Source organism: Microcebus murinus, chromosome 5 (genome assembly GCF_040939455.1).
Source record: "Microcebus murinus isolate Inina chromosome 5, M.murinus_Inina_mat1.0, whole genome shotgun sequence".
In the NCBI taxonomy this organism is placed as follows: Eukaryota; Metazoa; Chordata; class Mammalia; order Primates; family Cheirogaleidae; genus Microcebus; species Microcebus murinus.
This window is the reverse complement of record NC_134108.1, coordinates 98787692-98807313: the sequence shown is the minus strand read 5'-3', so window position 1 is coordinate 98807313 and position 19622 is coordinate 98787692. Positions and strand designations below refer to the sequence as shown.

Sequence of the window (19622 nt, the reverse complement as noted above, 5' to 3'; positions counted from 1 at the left end):
CATTAGTTGAATACTATCTACCCTGACTTTACCTAACATGACAGAGGCTGAGAAATCTGCCTCTTAACATTCTCAGGAAACATCCATCACTTGCATGAAGTCATTTCTCCCCACTCTGTGAAAGACGTTTGCTACTTTCTTCAGAGGCAAGAAAATGCTCAGTATTGCACATTTAAGAATGTTAAGTTTCTTCAAGTATTTTTTTCAAGGATAATTAATTTTAACTTTTAGGTTTGCATTAATTCATTTATTTTCAAAATGGCCTCAATTCTAGTCCATGATCTTTTTTTTTTTTTTTTTAAACAGAGTCTCGCTTTGTTGCCCAGGCTAGAGTGAGTGCCATGGGTCAGCCTAGCTCACAGCAACCTCAAACTCCTGGGCTCAAGCGATCCTCCTGCCTCAGCTTCCTGAGTAGCTGGGACTATAGGCATGCACCACCATGCCCAGCTAATTTTTTTTTCTATATATATTAGTTGGCCAATTAATTTCTTTCTATTTATAGTAGAGATGGGGTCTCACTCTTGCTCAGGCTGGTTTTGAATTCCTGACCTCTAGCAATCCGCCCTCTTCGGCCTCCCAGTGCCAGGATTACAGACGTAAGCCACCACGCCCGGCCCATACCATGATTTTATCAGAGAAATAGCAAGCTTTTGTTTGGCTAGAGGGTTAGATCCTGTTATACACACGCCATCCCTGCCCCCACTCTCATTTGGTTTTCATAAACTAAAGGTGGTTGGTCCGGAGATGTGTGACAAAGTATTAGTTACTATTATAATCATTGAATAGGGAATGAACATTTCAGTTAACTTAACATTTTGGTCATTGAAAGTTGGTCATTTTAAATAACTCTAGAGGGGTTTCAATTCTTGAAAATTAAATCATCTACAACTCTTCTAAGTGACTGAGTGGGCACAGTAGTTTTTGAAGGTTCTGAAAGAGCTTTAGTGTTCTACAGAGCCATAGGTTATGGTTGCACCCAGGTCCTTAGACCAGCACTTGCAAAGAACTTAAGAAGTGACATGAAACTCAACTGGTTTTCCTGACAAATACCCAGAAGTTTCTCTTCCAAAACAATTCCTGACATTCAGTATCCACGTATTTATGTCACTTGTCTCCCCTCAAAGCAGAGTACAAAGTGTATCCTACCAACTCTGCCCCATCCTCCTCCTCCTACCACTCTCTCCGAACAAAGCAAGTGATTTGCAATTTCCAGTGGTTCCAATGACAGAGATTTCATTGTACTCAGTGGCCACGAGGCGCTGGTCTTTTATAACTCACACAAAAATGTGACACAAACAGCCTGTGAGTCAGTCCCAGGTACTAATGTATAAAAAGGAAATAAAATGCACAAAGCAGTACAGGATTCTTCTCAGCATGCTTTTCACCTGTCCAGAAAGGTTAAGAAACTTGTCCAAGGTCACATGGATTAAGAGGATATTGGGAAATTCTGAAAAGCAAAGGAGCAAAAAAATAGGATTTAAGAGTGACTTTAAAAAGGACCTGGCCTTTCAGGAGAGAAAAGATCTGGCCTATAGCAACCCATAGATTCCAGGAACACAAAGAAATGCTATGCGGAAAACAAACTCCTACTTGTTAATATATTTCTCCCTTCCCCCAAGAGACCCATTGGGCTTATAATGTAGCATGAAGGAATTAGGTTAAATACAATTTTCTGAAAAGGCATATCCTTAAAAAAATGAATTATAGCACGAGACAGTGACAGTCTTGGTAGGTACCTAAATGACTGAATGATTCAAATAGGTTAAATGAAGGGGGGGAGGTGGGTAAGAACAGATATGATGGCTTCTTTTTCACTCTACTATTCCATCTACATGGCATGATTTTCCCTTAGATTTATACATGGCTCTCTCACTTCATTTAGATCTCTGAATGACATTGGAACAATGACATTTAATAAACTGTCACCTCCCCAGAGATGCTCCCACCAGCAGTCTATTCAAAAGTGACCATTCTTCCCCCAACACTTTATCCCTCCCTCTGCTTCATTCTTCTTCATAGCCCCCGTCACGACCTGAAATCACAGAGTACATTCATGTGTCTACTAGTTCCTTGTCTGCCTCCCATGTTAGAGTGTAAGTTTCATGCAGGCAGGGATCTCTGTCTTGTGCAACTCCTAGTGACCAAAGCATCACCTGGTAGGTAGTAAGTGCTCCACACAAATTTTGAATGAACGAATGAGCAAATCTCTGAAGCTCTAAGGGTCTTTGAAACTTCGAGACTTCTTGTAAGACTTGTCACGTTTCCTGCCTGTTGGAAAGGGCAGAGGGCAGAGGGGAGCTTTGTGAGTCTTCTGTCTCCTATACGGATGCCCACAGAGACAAGGCTGGACACCTGAGACACAAATCAGGAACTCCGCAGCCCAGGGAGGGGGTACCTACCCCTTCTTCTGTGCAGGAAGCCACTACTGCAGAGAAGAAGGAGCCCTAGGTTTGGATGTCCTCCATATGAGCAGGGGTGCTCTGCTCCAGGCAGGCTCAGCAGCTCTGAGAAGGCCACCCACTGCTGCTAGCAGTAGAGAAGAACATCTACTGTTGGCTCAGAATCAGCTGGAGGAACTGCAGGTGTGGTGAACTGGTCAAGAAGTGTCAGCCGAGTCTCAACATTTCTGACAGCTCAGAGATATTTCTTCTAAGACTACATGCATGAAGTCTTCCTTCGGGAGATAAGGATCAAAGTGTTTAAGCAGAGGTTACTCTACAGAATTCTTGCCTGACTTTACCTGTACCTGCCTGTGGCTAGAATAGAGAAGACTCTGGCTCTCTTCAATGTCTGGGCTCCATTCAGACGAGCTATGTTAAAAGTTCTGGGCATGGGGCCTGGGCACCCACCAATATTTTTAAAAGCTCTCCAGGGTATACCAATGTGCAATCAGGTTTAAGAACCACTGGACTAAAGTGCAATGTAAATTTCATTACCCATCTTTGGATCTCTTTCATTTTCCCAAAGGTTTGGCTCCTTGTGGAGTGGGAAGACTATTTTGAGAAACAGGAGAATATTGGAGGGAATCAACCTTGCATAATCACACATGCACAAACTCTGCAGTTTGTCCTATGATTTTCCTTCTCTTGAGTGCTTCGCATTTCTAGATCTTTCAGACTACTCTCAGGCTACAAAACAGACAGCTGAGTTCACAACATCATCGGTGAAATTTCTGGAGAAAGATAAATATGGCAGAACTCCATCTGTCTGGTTTCCTTCTCTTTTTATTACAGTACTATGGCTCTAGAAGCTTTGGCAAAATTTAGGAAATTGGCATCTGGAGGGCCCTGATGCAACCAGACCCACTCTGGAGGATGGGGCTTTCTACCTCATTATGAGAAACTGGATTTGCATATGCCTCCACCCCTTTCTAATAAACTACAGTGCTGATGAAGGGGCGGCTGGTTGCTTCTCCCTGGGGTGGCTGCTTTCCCATGGGGCTACCTATAGAAATGGCAGGTCTGTTAAAATCAAATGAACAGGCCTGAGATCAAGCGAGCTGGATGCAGGCAGGTAAGATGCTCACTGTGTGCCTCTCTTCTCTCTGACAGCAAAGAAAGACTTTGAAGAAAGGAGCTCCTGGCTGCACAGTTTATCAGTTATCAGCAATGAATGAGGAAGAAGACTACCCTTGGGGAAACTCTGTTTGGTGCCCAGAATTTTACATTCGAATCTCACTTCATGACAATAAATAATGGTCAGTTTTGAACAAGGAACATGTATGTTTTCTTAACACATCTCTTTGGCCCCCCGTTAATTCGTTCGTTCTCCCCTCATTTTCATAAGCACAAAGTAGATTTCTGCTTAATAATGATGTCACTGCTTAAATTAAATGATTTAAGTCTGAAATGGAAGGCCATGGTTTCTAGGTAGCTAAGGTGTGTGTGTGTGTGTGTGTGTGTGTGTGTGTGTGTGTGTGTTTTAGGGGTGGGATGGGAGGGAAAACACTTTCTGGGTCCTGGATTGCTGTTGTAAACTCAGCTGGAGTTAGAAGATTCCAATCTCCTGGCAAAAGTAAATCTATCACCTTCAGAGAATGTCTAAAAGGATGACAATGACGATGACGGTGACAGCTAACATTTACTGAGCACTAAATATGAGTCAGGCACTGTGTTAATTACTTCACATGTATAATTTTCTTTAATCCTTCTACTAAACCAATAAAATAAGAATTACTCTTATCCCCACATTATAGATGAGAAAACTGAGGTATAGAAGGACCAGGTAACCTATCTAAAAGGAACAAATCCATCAAGATTCAGAGCTATGAGCAGTAAGGACATGTAACTCACCTTTCTGGTGGAAGTCTTCCCCGAAAAATCCCAGAAATTTAGGAGGAGTAGCATCAGCTGCTCATAATCTGGCCCTGACTCACCTCCTTTTCCTGCTTCCTCTAATCTCTCACAGAGAACCTACTGCAGTGAAAAGGATTGACTCACTAGACTGCAAAATGGTAAGCCTTCCCATTTGCTGTATAAAATCTACCCATCTTTAAGTTCAAGTACCATTTGTTCCATGAAGCCATCCCAACCACTCAAATATAACCAGCCGTAAGAATTTTGCATCCCCTTCTTTAAGAAATCTTGGGCAAGTGGTTATTCCCATGCCTATGCCATTGATATATGTCACATAAGCACATTTTAAACTCTTTGCTATAGAAGCACAATGCCTGGCACATTGCAGATCTCTAATATATATTTTCTCACTATTGTTTCTTAAACCACAGAAGTTTAGAATATCTTACAACATTCTCAGGGTAAGTATGTAAACAACAGAGAGCTGTTGAGGACATTAGGGAACTGTGAAGTTTTACTGTCCATACAAGAAATTCTGTTCTGATTTTTTTGCTGGAAGATGATCTCTCTACCCAGTTACCCACACTGGACTCTAAGTTGGCTTTAAACTGGAGGGGCTTTGACGACTGCTCTGTCTTCTGGGAGTGCTTTTGGCAGGTACGACTGGCAGGACTGTGGGTCTCTATGTGCAGGTTTCCATTCTAGATGCAACCACAGGCAGCACCAAACCTTTCTATTCTTATTTTCTGGACCTTCATATGACAGGTGGCAGACACTTCCATAGCACTGGCACAAGAAGTAGTAAACACAGGGCCACATACTTAAAATATGCAAGAACAAGAAACCAGATTATTGAATCCACTTCAAAAGATGGTTAAAAGCCGCAATCTTGAATGACATAGCCATGCGTTATGGGAGTAGCCCATAAATTCCCCACCTGTGAGGCACCAGGGTGTCGCCTGCACACCCCAAAATAAAGAATTCAGAAACTTCCTTTAAGGAAAGACGAAAGCATGGATGGTAAATGATTATGCAACATAATTCTCCTTTTATTCCTCCTGCCACACAACGAATAACTGTCCTTTCGTGTGTGTGTGTGTGTGTGTATGTGTGTGTGAACTGTTTAAATAAGAAGCTTCTTTTATGAAATCGAGGGAAGAAACAAACATTCTCATTTTATAAGTGTGAAATCTTTTTCATCATATGACACCAAATGGAAAGAAAGAGAACGAATATCATCAGAGGACAATTACCTATGACAATTCAACAACTGCTGCAGCCAATCAGTGAGGACCCGTGTGTGTAATGCTAGGTCTTAAGATGCAAAATTTATTTATGCCTGAACTTTCTTTATGGACAACTATTCAAGGAAAATGACTTGCTTCCTTTGGCTGACAAAGAAAATTTAGGCAGCTGCTCACCAACTTCAATTTCCAGAGTGCCGGAGATTGAAACTGCCATCTGTAGGGCAGCTTTTGTTCAATTTGAAGCCCACATCACAGGGTATTTAAGTGACATGCCAGGAAGAGGTCATTGTCCTGGTGTCTGGGTGTCCTGGATGCGCCGTTTATTATGTGCGCTTTCTTCATTTAATCATTGATTCAAAACCCCACTCAACATGAAGGACTGGCAAATTCTCCTTATGAACACACAGAAGAGAATATGAAAACATATCTACTGGGAAAGAACTGACCGGGGATTACCTAATGGAAAAGACAAGAAAAAAACAGACAATGGCAAACCTTATCACATTCAAAAATAACATGCTGCTCCCTCTTCTAACTTATCCTATGCAACGTAGCCATGCACTCACCCCACGCATTCCTAGCCCAGACTTTGAGCTGAAAACTAGTAACCAAAGTCTTATTTTCCTTACGCTAAAAAGGCTCTGCCAAGCAGCTTCAGTAACAGCAACAATGAAAAATAGGATTGCAGGTGCATACCTTAACCTCCTGATTGGTAAAGATCTCGACATCCACCACACAGGCAACCAGAGTGGAAACATCACAGTCCATGCTAGGGGCTGGCATTCCCCCTTCTGAATTTTTAATAGAGACTTAGGCAACCTCAGAGTTGTGAGTGAAGGGAAGAGCCTCCAGGAGGATATTGCCGTGGCCAGGCCCGGGTGCTGCCTTGCTCTGGGGACGGCTGGATGCTGGGGCTCCCGAGCCAGCCCGCACGCAGCCCTGGCGTCTGAGGCAGCACAGCAGAGTAACGAACGGCCCGGCTCGCTCATGGCAATGACATCACCACAAAGACTGACACAAGCTGAAGCTATTTTTTTTTTTTCTCCAAGCCTTTTATCTCTAGGCAGTGCAGTGGAGCAAATTGAACATGATTATGTGCTAAATCTGAACTCAGACTAAATCAATTCAGGCAGCCTTAGCTAGGAACTGAGTCATCCCTGTTGTTGCAGCCGAGTGCTTATGTTTGCAAAAAAGGGGAGGGGGGGAAGGTGGCGGGGAATTTGACACCAGAGGAGGTTCTGCTTTGATGGAGGGAGGGGGGAGGTGTAATTCTGCAGATGAGCCTCCTGAGGTTAAGGTTTGACAATTTTCTGCCTCAGAGATGAGCAGGAAGTGGAGGCATTTTGCAAATTGCTTGGCTCCTGTTAATTGCTCTGTGCCACTCGGAGCAGCCACACATGTTCTGGGCATCCTAATGCATCCCGGGCATGGGCTGAATAGAAATCCATTCTTGAAGTGACTAAAGAGCTGGTCGTCAGTCATTTAGGCAGCATGGTAAGAGGAGATAATTAGAGGTTTGTGGAAATTCTATTTGAAGCGCATAAGTGCAGACCAGTAAGTCTAAAAGCACCCTTCCAAGCTCGGGATTTCAGGCTGTCTCCAAGGTCATTCAAACCAAAAGCAGTCTGTGGAAAGGAGTTACAGCAAATGTCTCGCGCGGGGACAGATGGCTGGGTCGAATGGACAAACTCACTGATGTGGGTCATTGTCAGATCCTCAGGGCTCTACTGCGCCTGAGACTCTGAACACGTCCCTTTTCCTGATCGTGAATCCCTGAAGTGCAGGGCCAGGGACAATTCACCTTTATATCTTGAACCTTTAGCAGAGTGCCTGACACAAGAAGATGATATTTGTTTAATGAATAAATCAACCGAACAGGAATAGCCTTTCAGGGTACCAGTGGAGCAAAGGAAAAATTCCAGATTTGTTTTATCATTAGTTAGACAAGTCCCAGTAAAACTCACTAGCATTGTGGCAGGATCTATGCTGAGTAGGAGTTCTGTTGCATCTTCAGTGGTGAGTGAAACATCATGATTTATAACAGATTGCTACTTTCCTCACACATGCTTGGACAAAACCTTCCAATTTTACATGCAGAAGAGAAAGGTGACATTTCAGAGGGAGGGTAGAAGTTTTGTGGTTGGTCCTCGTTGGACCACATTTGAGCTCAGTGTTTACCTTCAAGAAGGTATTTTCCATGCAAAAGGTAATCAGTCCACAAATACAAATATTTAGACTGATGAAATTATGTGTGTGTGTGTGTACGTGTGTGTATGTACGCTTAAGTGGCACTTCCTGTGTTGTCCAGGGACAACTGGACAACAACTGTAGGGAACATGAAGCCATATATGCATACAATTCAATTAACACTTACTGAGTGAAGACTATGTGCAAAGCTCTGCACCAGACCCTCTTAAGGACAAAATGACAAAAGAATAAACTGCACCATCCTCAAGGGGCTTAAAATCCAGGGGAGGAGATAAAACATGGAGACAAACACTGACCACAAGGCAGTGAGGATGGTGGCTGGAGAGGTATACACTGTGCTCGGTGAGAGCACTGGAGAAAGAGCAATGGATGCTGAATGTTAGATGCCACATGAGAGGGGTAGATGAACATCGAGGAGCAGGACAAGACTTCTGCTCTGAACTTGAAACATGGGCATGACTGTGGTGGGCAGGGAAGCGAGAGGAACCATCCAGCTAAAGAAGAGCAGACTAGAAACGTCCAGAGGAACGAGAGAATAAGGTATTTGGGAGCAAGACGCGTTGAGGGTTAGATTTGACTGGAGCCTTAAATAGACAAGGCAGCAGCAAGAGCCAGATGACACAAAACCCGAGGGCCTTTAGCGTCTATCTTGCCAACCGTGGAGTGCCAGGCAAAGCTTTTGAGGAGGTAAATGGGGTCTTTACACGCATACATACAGCTAAAATGTAAAGCGCATATGAAGATGAATAAGACTTTGACTACCGCTGGCATCTGCTCAAGACGCCGCAAAACAAGGAAATGAATATTCTTTTCGCATGCCACGGCATATCCTAAAAATTTGCTTTTTAAGTTCCACAGCAGAGGCATGCTGGTAAATATCTAACAATCAGCTCCCTGAAAAGAAAAATTCCAATCTGTAGCATTCGTTGATTTCAGTGGCATAAATATTCTCGTCATGGCTGATTTCAGGCAATCGACGCGAAGCCACTGGATGGGAAGTTGGGAAGAGGTGCGCTCCAGCGGCTGTTCCAGCTCAAAGCTGTTTCGTGCTCACGGAAACCTCACATCTTGGCGGTGGGGGTTTCTCCCTCCGGGTGAGGTCCACCGTGGCCGTGCAGACCCAATCAAGGAGTAGGAGCAACATGTTCTGATCACCCTCTGCTTATTTAAGGGCTCTATGAATTACCACTTTGTGTTTAGCAAAAATCTGTTAAGGATACACAAGTGTTATTCTTTTTTTAAAAAAAAAAAAGCCCTGCTGTGACAAGTCTTGGCCAGATGATATTAGCTTATCCAGGAAGAAAAGCCTTACCCCGAATTGTAAACTAGGCAGTTTTTTTTCTGACACATCCTCAGCCTTCCCTTTCTGATTCGATTCTGCCCTGGAGATTCCTTCCGGCCACTCAAGCACCCGCTATAATGTTATGCTTTCCTCCTTTAAGATATCTTTTCAAGGACACAGCTCTCAGCTCATCTATATTAGCAATAAATGACTATTAACTCAGAGTATTATCCATTCCAAAGGAATCAGTATTTTAATAGGGGACAGAGTCTTATCCCTTTGCACTCGCATGCTTTTTTCTCACGATCTACTCGACATTATCCACACTCGACATTCCAGTGCAAAGGGTTGAGTTGAGTAAATAGTGTTTTTAGGATGGATTTACAGGCATCAAGAGCAGATGTTTTGTGGGGCAAAGGAACTTGCCAGTGACTCTGAAATATAATTATGAGGTTTTAAATAGGTTGGTTCAGCAAATTGCTTACATCATACAATTCAATTGTCTATATAATATGGTCATTTTCCAGCAGGCTGGAGACCCCCTAGGGTGCTTCCCTGTTAAAAGAGTGTCCTGTTTCCCTAGAGAGAATGCACTTTTTATACCTGAGGGATGACTGGCAGCCTTGGAGGAGTCTGGAGTATGGACACACCCCTGCTAATGGTCATAAGGCTCTATAAACACTGGCCTCTAATCTCCCACTTCATATCAATCTTACCTTTACTCTTCATGTCTCAGCCCCGGTGGCAAAAAATAAAAAAGAAATAAAATTAAATTAAAAAGCCAAGCTCTTTCTCACTTCGGGCCCTTTGCACTTTCTATTCCCGCTGTCTGGAAATATCCCGATCTCTCATGGCTTGCTCCTTCTTTTCATCTAAATCTCAGTTCAGACAACATCTCCGTGGAGAAATCTTCCCCAATCAGTTAAAATAAAATATCTGTGCATGTCCATAAACACACACACACACACCCAGCCACAGAGTCAATCACTATCCTGGCATCTTCGTTTTAACTTTATTCATAGCACTTTATACTACCTGAAATTATCCCGTTCGTTTATTTCTTTATTTGTCTGTTGCTTGTCTACCCAACTAGAACTTAATCTCCATAAAAGCAGAGGTTTTGGCCTGTTCTGTTCCCTGCTGTATCCCCAGGGACCAGAAGAACGCCTGACACTTAGCAGGAACTCTGAGGAATATATGAAATATGAATGCATAAATCCACGAATGGCTCTTAAAAGGCAAGCAGAGGGACTCAAACCAACAGAGGTGCCTCCTGACCCAGGAGTTGCCAGGAGGTCCTTGCAGGGGGATGCAAGACCACGTGAGTTTTGCGATACCCTCAGATCCCTGACAGCTGAGTCCTGGCACAGATCTGCTCAGGAGTGTCCTTTCCGGCTGAAGCATCCAGAAACTCTTGGGATTCATCCAAACCACTGATCTTCCGATGACTGACCACATTGAGGAAAAAGGATGCAGTATGTACAGACCCTGTGGACAGAGGCCACTTCCCCTACTCTCAGGCCAGCCAATTGAAAGGATTGACAGCTGAGCTGACGCACTCACCTCTACCTGGGCAGGAGGACATGTGCACCTTCCAATCCCAGAGGTGGCTGTGGCAGCAGCCGCCAAATCTGTTTTGCTAATGAGCATAGAAGTTCCCATTACAGCCATGGGCTGTCAAAGGCTTTGCTCCTTCTGTAGGTCCTTCTGGATCATTTCAGTTTGTTTTTAATGCTTATTATAGAGAATTTTAGACAGAGAGAGAAGACAAAAATGAGCCTTCATCTACACACTACCTCGGTGCAAGAATAATTAACATGGGGCTGATCTTGCTTCCTCTCCGCCAGTGGTGCTCAGAGTGTGGTACCCAGGCTGATAGCATCAGCACCACTTGGAACTTGTTAGAAAGGCAGATTCCTGGGCTCCACCTAAGGCTGAATCTGACACTCTGAAGTTGGGGCCAGTATCTGTATTTTAACAAACCCTCCAGGTGATTCTGATGCAAACTCAAGCCTGAGAACCACTGCTTCACGTCCCCCACGCCCACCCCGCTTCCATACTCCCTCCAGATTATTTTCTTTCTTTCTTTCTTTCTTTCTTTCTTTCTTTCTTTCTTTCTTTCTTTCTTTCTTTCTTTCTTTCTTTCTTTCTTTCTTTCTTTCTTTCTTTCTTTCTTTCTTTCCCTTCCTTCCTTCCTTCCTTCCTTCCTTCCTTCCTTCCTTCCTTCCTTCCTTCCTTCCTTCCTTCCTTCCTTCCTTCCTTCCTTCCTTCCTTCCTTCCTTCCTTCCTTCCTTCCTTTCTTTCTTTCTTTCTTTCTTTCTTTCTTTCAGAGTGAGTGCCGTGGCATCAGCCTAGCTCACAGCAACCTCAATCTCCTGGACTCAAGCGATCCTCCTGCCTCAGCCTTTCGAGTAGCTGGGACTACAGGCATAGGCCACCATGCCTGGCTAATTATTTTTTCTATATATATTAGTTGGCCAATTAATTTCTTTCTATTTATAGTAGAGACGGGGTCTCGCTCTTGCTCAGGCTGGTTTTGAACTCCTGACCTTGAGCAATCCGCCCACCTCAGCCTCCCAGAGTGCTAGGATTATAGGCGTGAGCCACCGCGCCCGGCCTCTCCAGATTATTTTCGAGCAGATGCCTGACATGTCACTTCATCTACAAATATTTCATGATATATCTCTAAAAGACAAAGGATTGCTTTTTGGAAGTCACAGTATCTATCATCACACACCTCAGAAAGCAAGAATAATTCCAGGTATCACCACGTGTCCTGCCAGTGTTCACATTTCTCCAACTGTGCTACGATGTTTTCTCATCTCCCATCCTTCCCCCTACCTCCTGGGTCCCATCCTGTTGTCCTGTCTCTTTCCTCTTTAACAATTTCCTTTTCTAAACTGGGATCCAAACTACTGTCTCTCTCATGTCTCTTTTAATCTATGGAGTTCTCCTCCATCTCTCTTAGTTCCTTCCCTGCTATTTATTGTTGGTGACAAAACCATGTTACTTGTCCTTTGGAATTTCCCCCATTCCGGATGTTCTTGATGTGCTCCCTATAGTGTAATTTAGCTGATTTCTCTGTTATCTGTAGGTCATTTGTTATATCTAGAGGCTTAAGAGATTCAGTTTTGGCAAGCCTTCTTCCTATATGGTGTGTGTACCGCTACCAGTGGGTACACAGTGTCTGGCTGTCTCTCTGTTGTGACATTACTGCCTTTTGTGCTCAATGCCTATGTGCATTCATTCATTAGGAGTAGCAAAATGACGACATTCCTTCTTCATTTATTCATGAAATAGTTCATTAAGAGGAACTACTTCTTATCTACTATTGAGTTACCCTGAGCCAAAGTTTTTGTAAGACAGGCAAAATAAACCCGATTCTTTTCCCTTATTAATTAGTGTTGTTTTTTTTTTTTTTAATGACTTGCTTCTCTATTATCCTCCAAAGAAGATAATTGAGGTTTTTTTTTTTTTCTTTTTAAAGTAACATTATAAACTCATGGATTAAACATATTTGACGAATTTCTATCCATTGTAGTTTTACCTTAGTGATGCCCAAATTGCCCATCTTTGGCTAGTGGGAGTCTAATCAGGTTGGCTCCTGAGTCCCTTAACAATCCCAGTCTTAGAGGGCTGCCTCACCTTCTGGTATGACAAGATTTTCTAGGCTCACCTTGTTCATTTCCTGCCTTAGATAAGGAGTCAGGCATTTCTCCAAGGAATGCAGGTTCTATTTAGTTGCTTAACATATTTTAAGATCACAATCTATATACTTAGAGGTGCTCTTTGCAATGAGTTGGGTTGACTTATTCTACACTACATGCACAGCAGCCTCAGAATCACAATATCAACGCTACCAGAAAGAATTTAAGATTTTTTTCTAGTTCTTTTTGTCTTTAGGTATATCCCATAAAGGATGCACAAATTATTATGTTTTACAATCATTTAGTTTCTCCAGTCTACCAACTAATCCCAAGTTTGCTTCATTTATTTCATTTTACCTTTGATTTTGAATGATTGCATTTCCTTTATGTTTAATTTTATTTTATAATTATGTACAATGTTTACATGGTTCAACAGTCAAAACTACAAATACACAAAGAAGTCTACCTCCTATTCCTGGGTCCTCAACCACATTCCCTCTATCCCTTCCACATATCCTTATTGTTCATCCTTTCTCTCATTGAAAAAAATTCTAACAAGTATATATGTATATTATTTTATCTTCCTTTTCTAGATAAATGATAGCATACTTTGCACACTTTTCTCTATCTTGCTTTTATCACTAAAAACTGTGACTCTGAAGATTACTCCATTAGTAATATGTAGACATTGTCCTTTTCCTTTTCACAGCTATTTTATATTGCACTATGTGAATTGACCAAATTTGGTGTGACTAGTTCCCTACTGGTGGGCATTTGGGTTGTTTCCAGTTGTTTGCTACATTAAATAATGCAGCAAAGGATAGATCGTGCTCATGCCTTTTTCATATTTTGCCATCCTATCTTCAGAGCAGATTTTAAAAGTGGATATGCTGGGTTAAAAGGCAAAATGCATATGTAATTTTGCTAGTTCCAGCCAAATTCCCCTCTGTAGGAACTGCACCAATTTGCTTTCCCACTAGCAATTTATGAGAAAGTTTGTTTCCCCACAGCATGTCTCGCAGAATGTATTGGACATTTGCCCATCTGGTGGGTAAGCTGTGGTTATCTCAGCGAAGCCTTGATTCGCATCGTTCTTCCTATAGGCACACATAAGGATATTTCCTCATGTGAATCCATCCAGCATTGCCCCAAACGATGCCTCCCTGTCTTTCCTCCAGCTAATTTAGATTCCGTTTCTGACACTAACAAGCAAGAACCCCTAAACACACACTACAGTCCTCAATGAGTTTTTTAATTTGCATTGCTCTTACTAAGAGTAAACTAGAGTGTTTGTGCATATGGTTATGAGCCGTTTGTGTTTCTTCTTCTATGATAACTCACTTTGGTCTATTCATCACACGCCAACCATCTTCTCACTGCAGGGCTTTTGTGCCTGGTGTTCCCTCTGCCTAGAACGCTATTTCCCCCATCTTAGCAGGGCTCACCCTTCTACAGCATTCAGCTCAAATGCCCCTCCTCGAGAGACCTGCCCTGCTCTGCCTAGCTGAGTAGCATCCCCTGGCACTGTCTCCTGGGCCTGCTTTACTTTTCTTCCAAGCACTTACCACTAAGGGATGCCATACATTTATTTGCATAGTTGCTATCTATCTCCCCCATGGGAATGCCAGCTGCACGAGGACAGGGACCCTTTGTCCTGTCCACTCCTGTATCCCCAAGTACCCACACCAGGCCTGCCGTGCAGTCGAGCTCAGTGCGTGTGCTGGATGAAGGAACAAATGCATGAGTGGAATTCCTGTGCTCTGAAAGCCGGCTGAGAACAGGTACTACTGAGGACAAAGTCTATAAAGTAAGTTCCTATAAAAGAGAGTGGACCTGAGAAGTGAGGTCGAGGCAAAGGAAGGTGACTCTGGTCATGGGGCCATGGGGATGGTGAGGTGGGGGCAGGGGAGCCCACGAGAAGTAAGAGCAATGCTGAGAAAAGAGAAGGAAGGACCCCATAGATACCTCCCTCACAGCTAATTCCTGAGTGGCGCTCCTAAGAAGCCACTGTCATTTCTTCTCTGCCTTCCCTTCCACCCCAGGTCCAAGAGTCTTCTCCCTGCCTTGATTCATTCTTTAGGAAGACGTATTTCCCCCTTTTCATCCTCAATATCAGAATCAGATGGTGCAGTCCCCCTGCACAGCACTATGCTAGCAAGCTGACACACTTGAACAATTGCAGGGATGAAAATGAATGGGGTGTTTGCTCAGCACCCCTGTCTCTGGGCATCATGTTTATGGGGAACCACTCCTGCTCCCCCTCCCACACTGGATTCAATGAAGGAGGCGCTGTCCAGGCCAGGCCAGGCAGACCTCGAATGAGGATTTTCCAAACCCAAACCGGGTCAAGAGCACCCGTGCCCTGCGGTGTCAGAAGGTTGGGACTGTTGCTGGCGTGTTTTTCACCCTTGCCTTTGCATGGAGCTAAATTCAGCTGGAAGCAGAAAGAGATGTGGAGAAAAGGAATCCTAGATGCATCAGAATCTTCATTTTCTGTCGCTCTGGGGGCCAGTGGCCCTTCCATGGATCTTGTCATTCAACTATTCCCTGGGTTATTTTAATATTCTAATATCATCCCAACAAATGCTTTTTTTCTCAACCTAATTCACATATTGTTTCTGTCACTAACCAAAAAAAGTCTTGGCCAATACACATTGACAGACAGCCCTAGATTAAATAACAGGGGACAATAAAGTGGGACTCAGTCATCAAGAGCTAGATATTAAGGTCACTAAATGGCTCATGGAATGGAAGGTCCCTCCTCGTCCCAATCAGTCCTGAGGGGAGGGAGCTGGCATCATCCTGACCTCCCTCTTGAGAGAACAGCAGGAGTCCTAGCATGGGTTTTGCAAAGAAATATCGGGCACAGAATCTTCTTTCCATCTCCATCCCTTTCATCTTACTAATCTCCCTTTCAGGGTTTAGAGCTTTCAAAATAGTTTTTGGGCCACCTGCTTTGAACATTTGCATTTTGGTGTTATATCTACCTCTGTCATGTTTATTGCTTTATGGTGTCTCCATTGAAACTTGGAATTTATCATCCTATCATACTATCATTTCCTTAGGGCTAACTCTGCAAAGGCATTCTATAAACATTCATATGCATTAAGGTATTGAAACTTCACAGTAGTCCCCATTTAGAGATGAAATAATTTGTCCAAAGTCAAATAGCTAGACAGGGATGGAACTAGATTAAATCCAAATGGCTTGTCTCCAAAGCATGAACTCTTAACTTCTCTGCTATACAAATGTTAACGTTTCTGGAAGAGAGAATATGAACGCATCTGCACTTTGGAAAGAATTCCAGTGATGATGTGAAGGTTGGATTGGAAAGCAGCAAAGGTAGGAGGGAAGGAAATTGGCATCTCAAAGTAACTTCAGCAGGATAGAAATAAACTTGGCTGAATCTTTTTGCTGAATGCTCTAAGTAGCAATGAGCAATGCTGGAGACATTGTAGAAATATAAAAGGGAACTCAGTGACTAGACTGGAGGAGGTGGTTGTCACAGACAGAAAGGAAGGTACTATATAGTTAGGGTTTCAAAGTCTTATCTCCAAGGGGAAGATGGGACCAGGGACAGGGCAAGTTCCTTAAAGAGACTGTCAACATTGCACCCCCAGCTGACAGATGAGATGGACTCTCTGTGACTAAGATGAGACCCTCAAGAGAAAATTAAGCAGCCATAGCAGGGAAAAAGACTGATCACATACCCCTACATTGCTAACTGCTATTAATATAAGGTTTGTTAACTGTCCTAAAAATTTCCTCCTGCAGTCAGGTAGAAAATCTGTTCTAGAGAAACATTGCCCAACTGACATGAGTGAACTGGGAACACCCCTGCCTGGAGGGTCCTGCCATAAGCACTGATTGGATAGGAGACCAGCCTTACAAACACTCTTTCCTGATACAAAGCTACAGACCCTAAGCCAGTTCGAGCCCACTTAACAGAGATTGCACACAAAATATCTTGGTGCCCCATAGTTTACCTTTTGACATAAAGAGCTGAATTCCACCTTATTTTAATGTTAAAACCCTGCCCCGAAGTGAACATGGGATGTATGTTACATATACGTCAACTCACTGTGCATGTCCTATACTTTCCTCATAAATATTCATAGACATTCCCCCAGCCTGATGAATATACATGTAAAACAAACTGAGGAAGGCTTAAATGCCACTGTTTCCTTCTCTTGGGTAGAACACATGTTTACGGTTCCCCTGGAGGTTATGTTCCCCATTCCCTGATCTGAAAATAAAGTTTTCTCCTTTTTCCTTCTTCCGTGGATCTCTCAGTCATTTTTTTTTTTTTTTAACAAGATGAAAGGTCTCATCTACTGACAAAGCCAAGAAAGCTTTCAATGAAAGAGAATGGAATTTGATATGGATGCCGGGCAGAACTAAGATGGATCAAGATCTTAGCAGAGTTAGGGTTTGTTTAAAGCCCAGTGGACAGCCCATTTAGCTGGAATGGAAAGTCTAAGCAGGGCAATGGCAGGTTATAATAAGATTGGAGGGAGGGTTGTGGTCACATAGATGAGGATTTTGAATATCAGGGCAAAAAGTGAGTATTTTTCACTTAGTAATGTACACGGTATAAAGGCTTATGAAAAGATCTGTATACTAGATCGAACTGGAGTGGAGAAGGGTTGTAAGTCTTGGTGATTCCAAAACTCTTGCCAGAGGCAATAATGGGCTAGATTATGGAGATACAGTAGTAACACGGGAAGAGGAATGGGTGTGAGAAACACCAGGCAGAGAGAATGTGAAACTTTAGGATTAAACAATTTTGGCTGTCAAGATAATGGCCTAGGGACTGGGAATGAAGTGATGAGGGAATTGGGTTTCAGGTAGCAAAACAAGGCAGGGAGAAATGTGTGAAGGAGCTTCTAAAGTTCTAAGCCTGGGTAGACTGTGGTAACTTTATCTGAAACAATTTAGTTATATAAGTAACAAAAGTAAATTGTGATCAGTTTTATACAACCATGATGATAAGATACACATCCACATTTGTTCATTTCAATCTTTAGCTAACACCATTAATCTTTACATTAACAAAAAAAATGGAGAAGGATAAAAACTGAGATTGCTACTCACAGTGATAACAGATACAGTCTTTACTGGTACTAATTAGGGAAGGACATGATTGCAGTACTGTTGTAATTCTGGCTAGTCAAACTCTATAAACATCCCCCTTCACCCTACCACTGCTCCCCTTCTCATGCTAAAATCTATAGTGTGAGAAAAACAACACACAAGCCTAAGAATAGTATTCCTTCTTTGCAGCTATTTTTACTCTTTTTAAAATGCCCACACTTTAGTTTGAGGTGTAAATATGTGGAATTATTTGGTGAGTCTTACTCTTTGTCTGAATTTAAAGAATCTGAAAGTACAAAAATACTTTTGGAAAAGCAAGTGTACCATTTTTGGACCTGAACATCTAATCTTCCCACCAAGCCCGCTCTCTTCCTTGTTTTGATTGTAACACCACCTCCCACCCCTGCCACCCAGCATCGTAGCTTCAGTCATCTTGGATTTCTTATGTTGGCCATCCACTGCTTGACTGGGGTCCAGGGCTGCTTGGTCCAGAGGCTCAATGAAGTTATCGCAGGACTCTGGCTCTCTGGCTCCATTTCCTGAAGGTCATTGTCATTCTGAAGCTGATGCCCAGGATGGCTGCCAGTAGCAATCTCTGCTTTTATTTATCCCACAACTGAAACATTTAGGTCACCTGTTCACCTCTGAACATGACTGTGGCTGGGGCAGGGAACATGCTGATTGGCTTTTGCCAACTTGGACACACCCCTAGAGTGAAGAGTGGTATCAGTTTTCTTTGGAGTCCACGAATTGCATTGGAATGGAAGGAGATGCAAGTAAAAATCTGGGTTAGGAGGGGAATGGATGCTGGGCAAGGACCAATGTCCACCACTGTTTCAATTCCTATAGCTGTCAGAGCTCATGGATGCAAACGATACAACTGTCTTTGGCTAACTAGCAGAAAAATAATATATTGGGGATTATTAGATAGCTCTTACAGAATGTATCAGAATCTTGAAAAACAGCTTCAGAAACTCGGTAGGAATCAAGAAGGTCTAAGACAACAGCAGACAACAGCCCAGGGGATGCTATAGACAACAGGGTAGCTAGGACACCACCACTGGAAGCCTCCAACTGCTGGACTCATCACTCTTCATTTGCAGCTATAGATGATCTCTAATTGCCCCTGTGACTTTGTGTCATATTCCCTGGAGTGAAAGTTCTGGGTGTGGTGTCCAGTGGTCAAGCCTGAGTCATGTGCCCCAACCTCAACTGCCAAGAAACCTGGTTAGGGAGATTTTAGTCTTCATGACCTCTTAAGGTGGTAACCCCACCATAGAGATTTCCCCAATATAGGAAGTGTGTCAGGATGCGGGGAAGCTCAGAAGTAACAAAGGCCCAGTCTTAGCCTCCTGGTCACTTTGTTTCCCCGCCCATCCAATTGCTTACTCTATACCTCCAGATTTGTTTTTGTGTGAACTAGTTCTGATCAAATCACTCCTCTGGCTCAAATACCTTCACTGCTTTCTCACTGTGGGTAGAATGAAGAGTTATTTAAAGGGTTTCTTCATACAGTGCTATCAACCTATCTCTCCAACTATTTCTTTCCAACTGCTCCTCTGCACACATCCTATTCTCCAAACAAACTGAGCTTCTCTATATATGCCGTATTATTAAAAGCCCTCTACTTTCCTTGGGTTGTTTCCTACAACTGGAGTCCATCCATCTATCCATCCATTCAATGACTATTAATTGAATATACTACGTGCTTAGTATAAAACTAGGCACTGGCCATAGAAAGATGACAAGTCACCGTTCCTTTCTTCAAGGAGGTCTCGGTAGAAGGGAATGAAAAATTACAATTTAATATGATGTGATGTGACGCAATGTAATATAATATGCTATATTT

The 19622-nt window shown here is 42.9% G+C and overlaps 1 protein-coding gene across 2 annotated transcripts in view; it reads right to left on the bottom strand.

Annotated features, from left to right (window-relative positions):
* The window catches only part of RCAN2 (regulator of calcineurin 2), a 263983-nt gene that overhangs the window by 95213 nt on the left and 149148 nt on the right, over positions 1–19622 (bottom strand). Inside the window, exon 1 of one of the 2 annotated variants that reach the window (XM_012756439.3) lies at positions 6239–6556. The exons of the other annotated variant lie outside the window; for it this stretch is intronic. Within the exon in view, the coding sequence (XP_012611893.1) occupies positions 6239–6325 (87 nt within the window). The 5' untranslated portion in view covers positions 6326–6556. Of the gene's footprint in view, positions 1–6238; positions 6557–19622 lie in introns of those variants that run through there. 2 annotated transcript variants of the gene reach the window in all.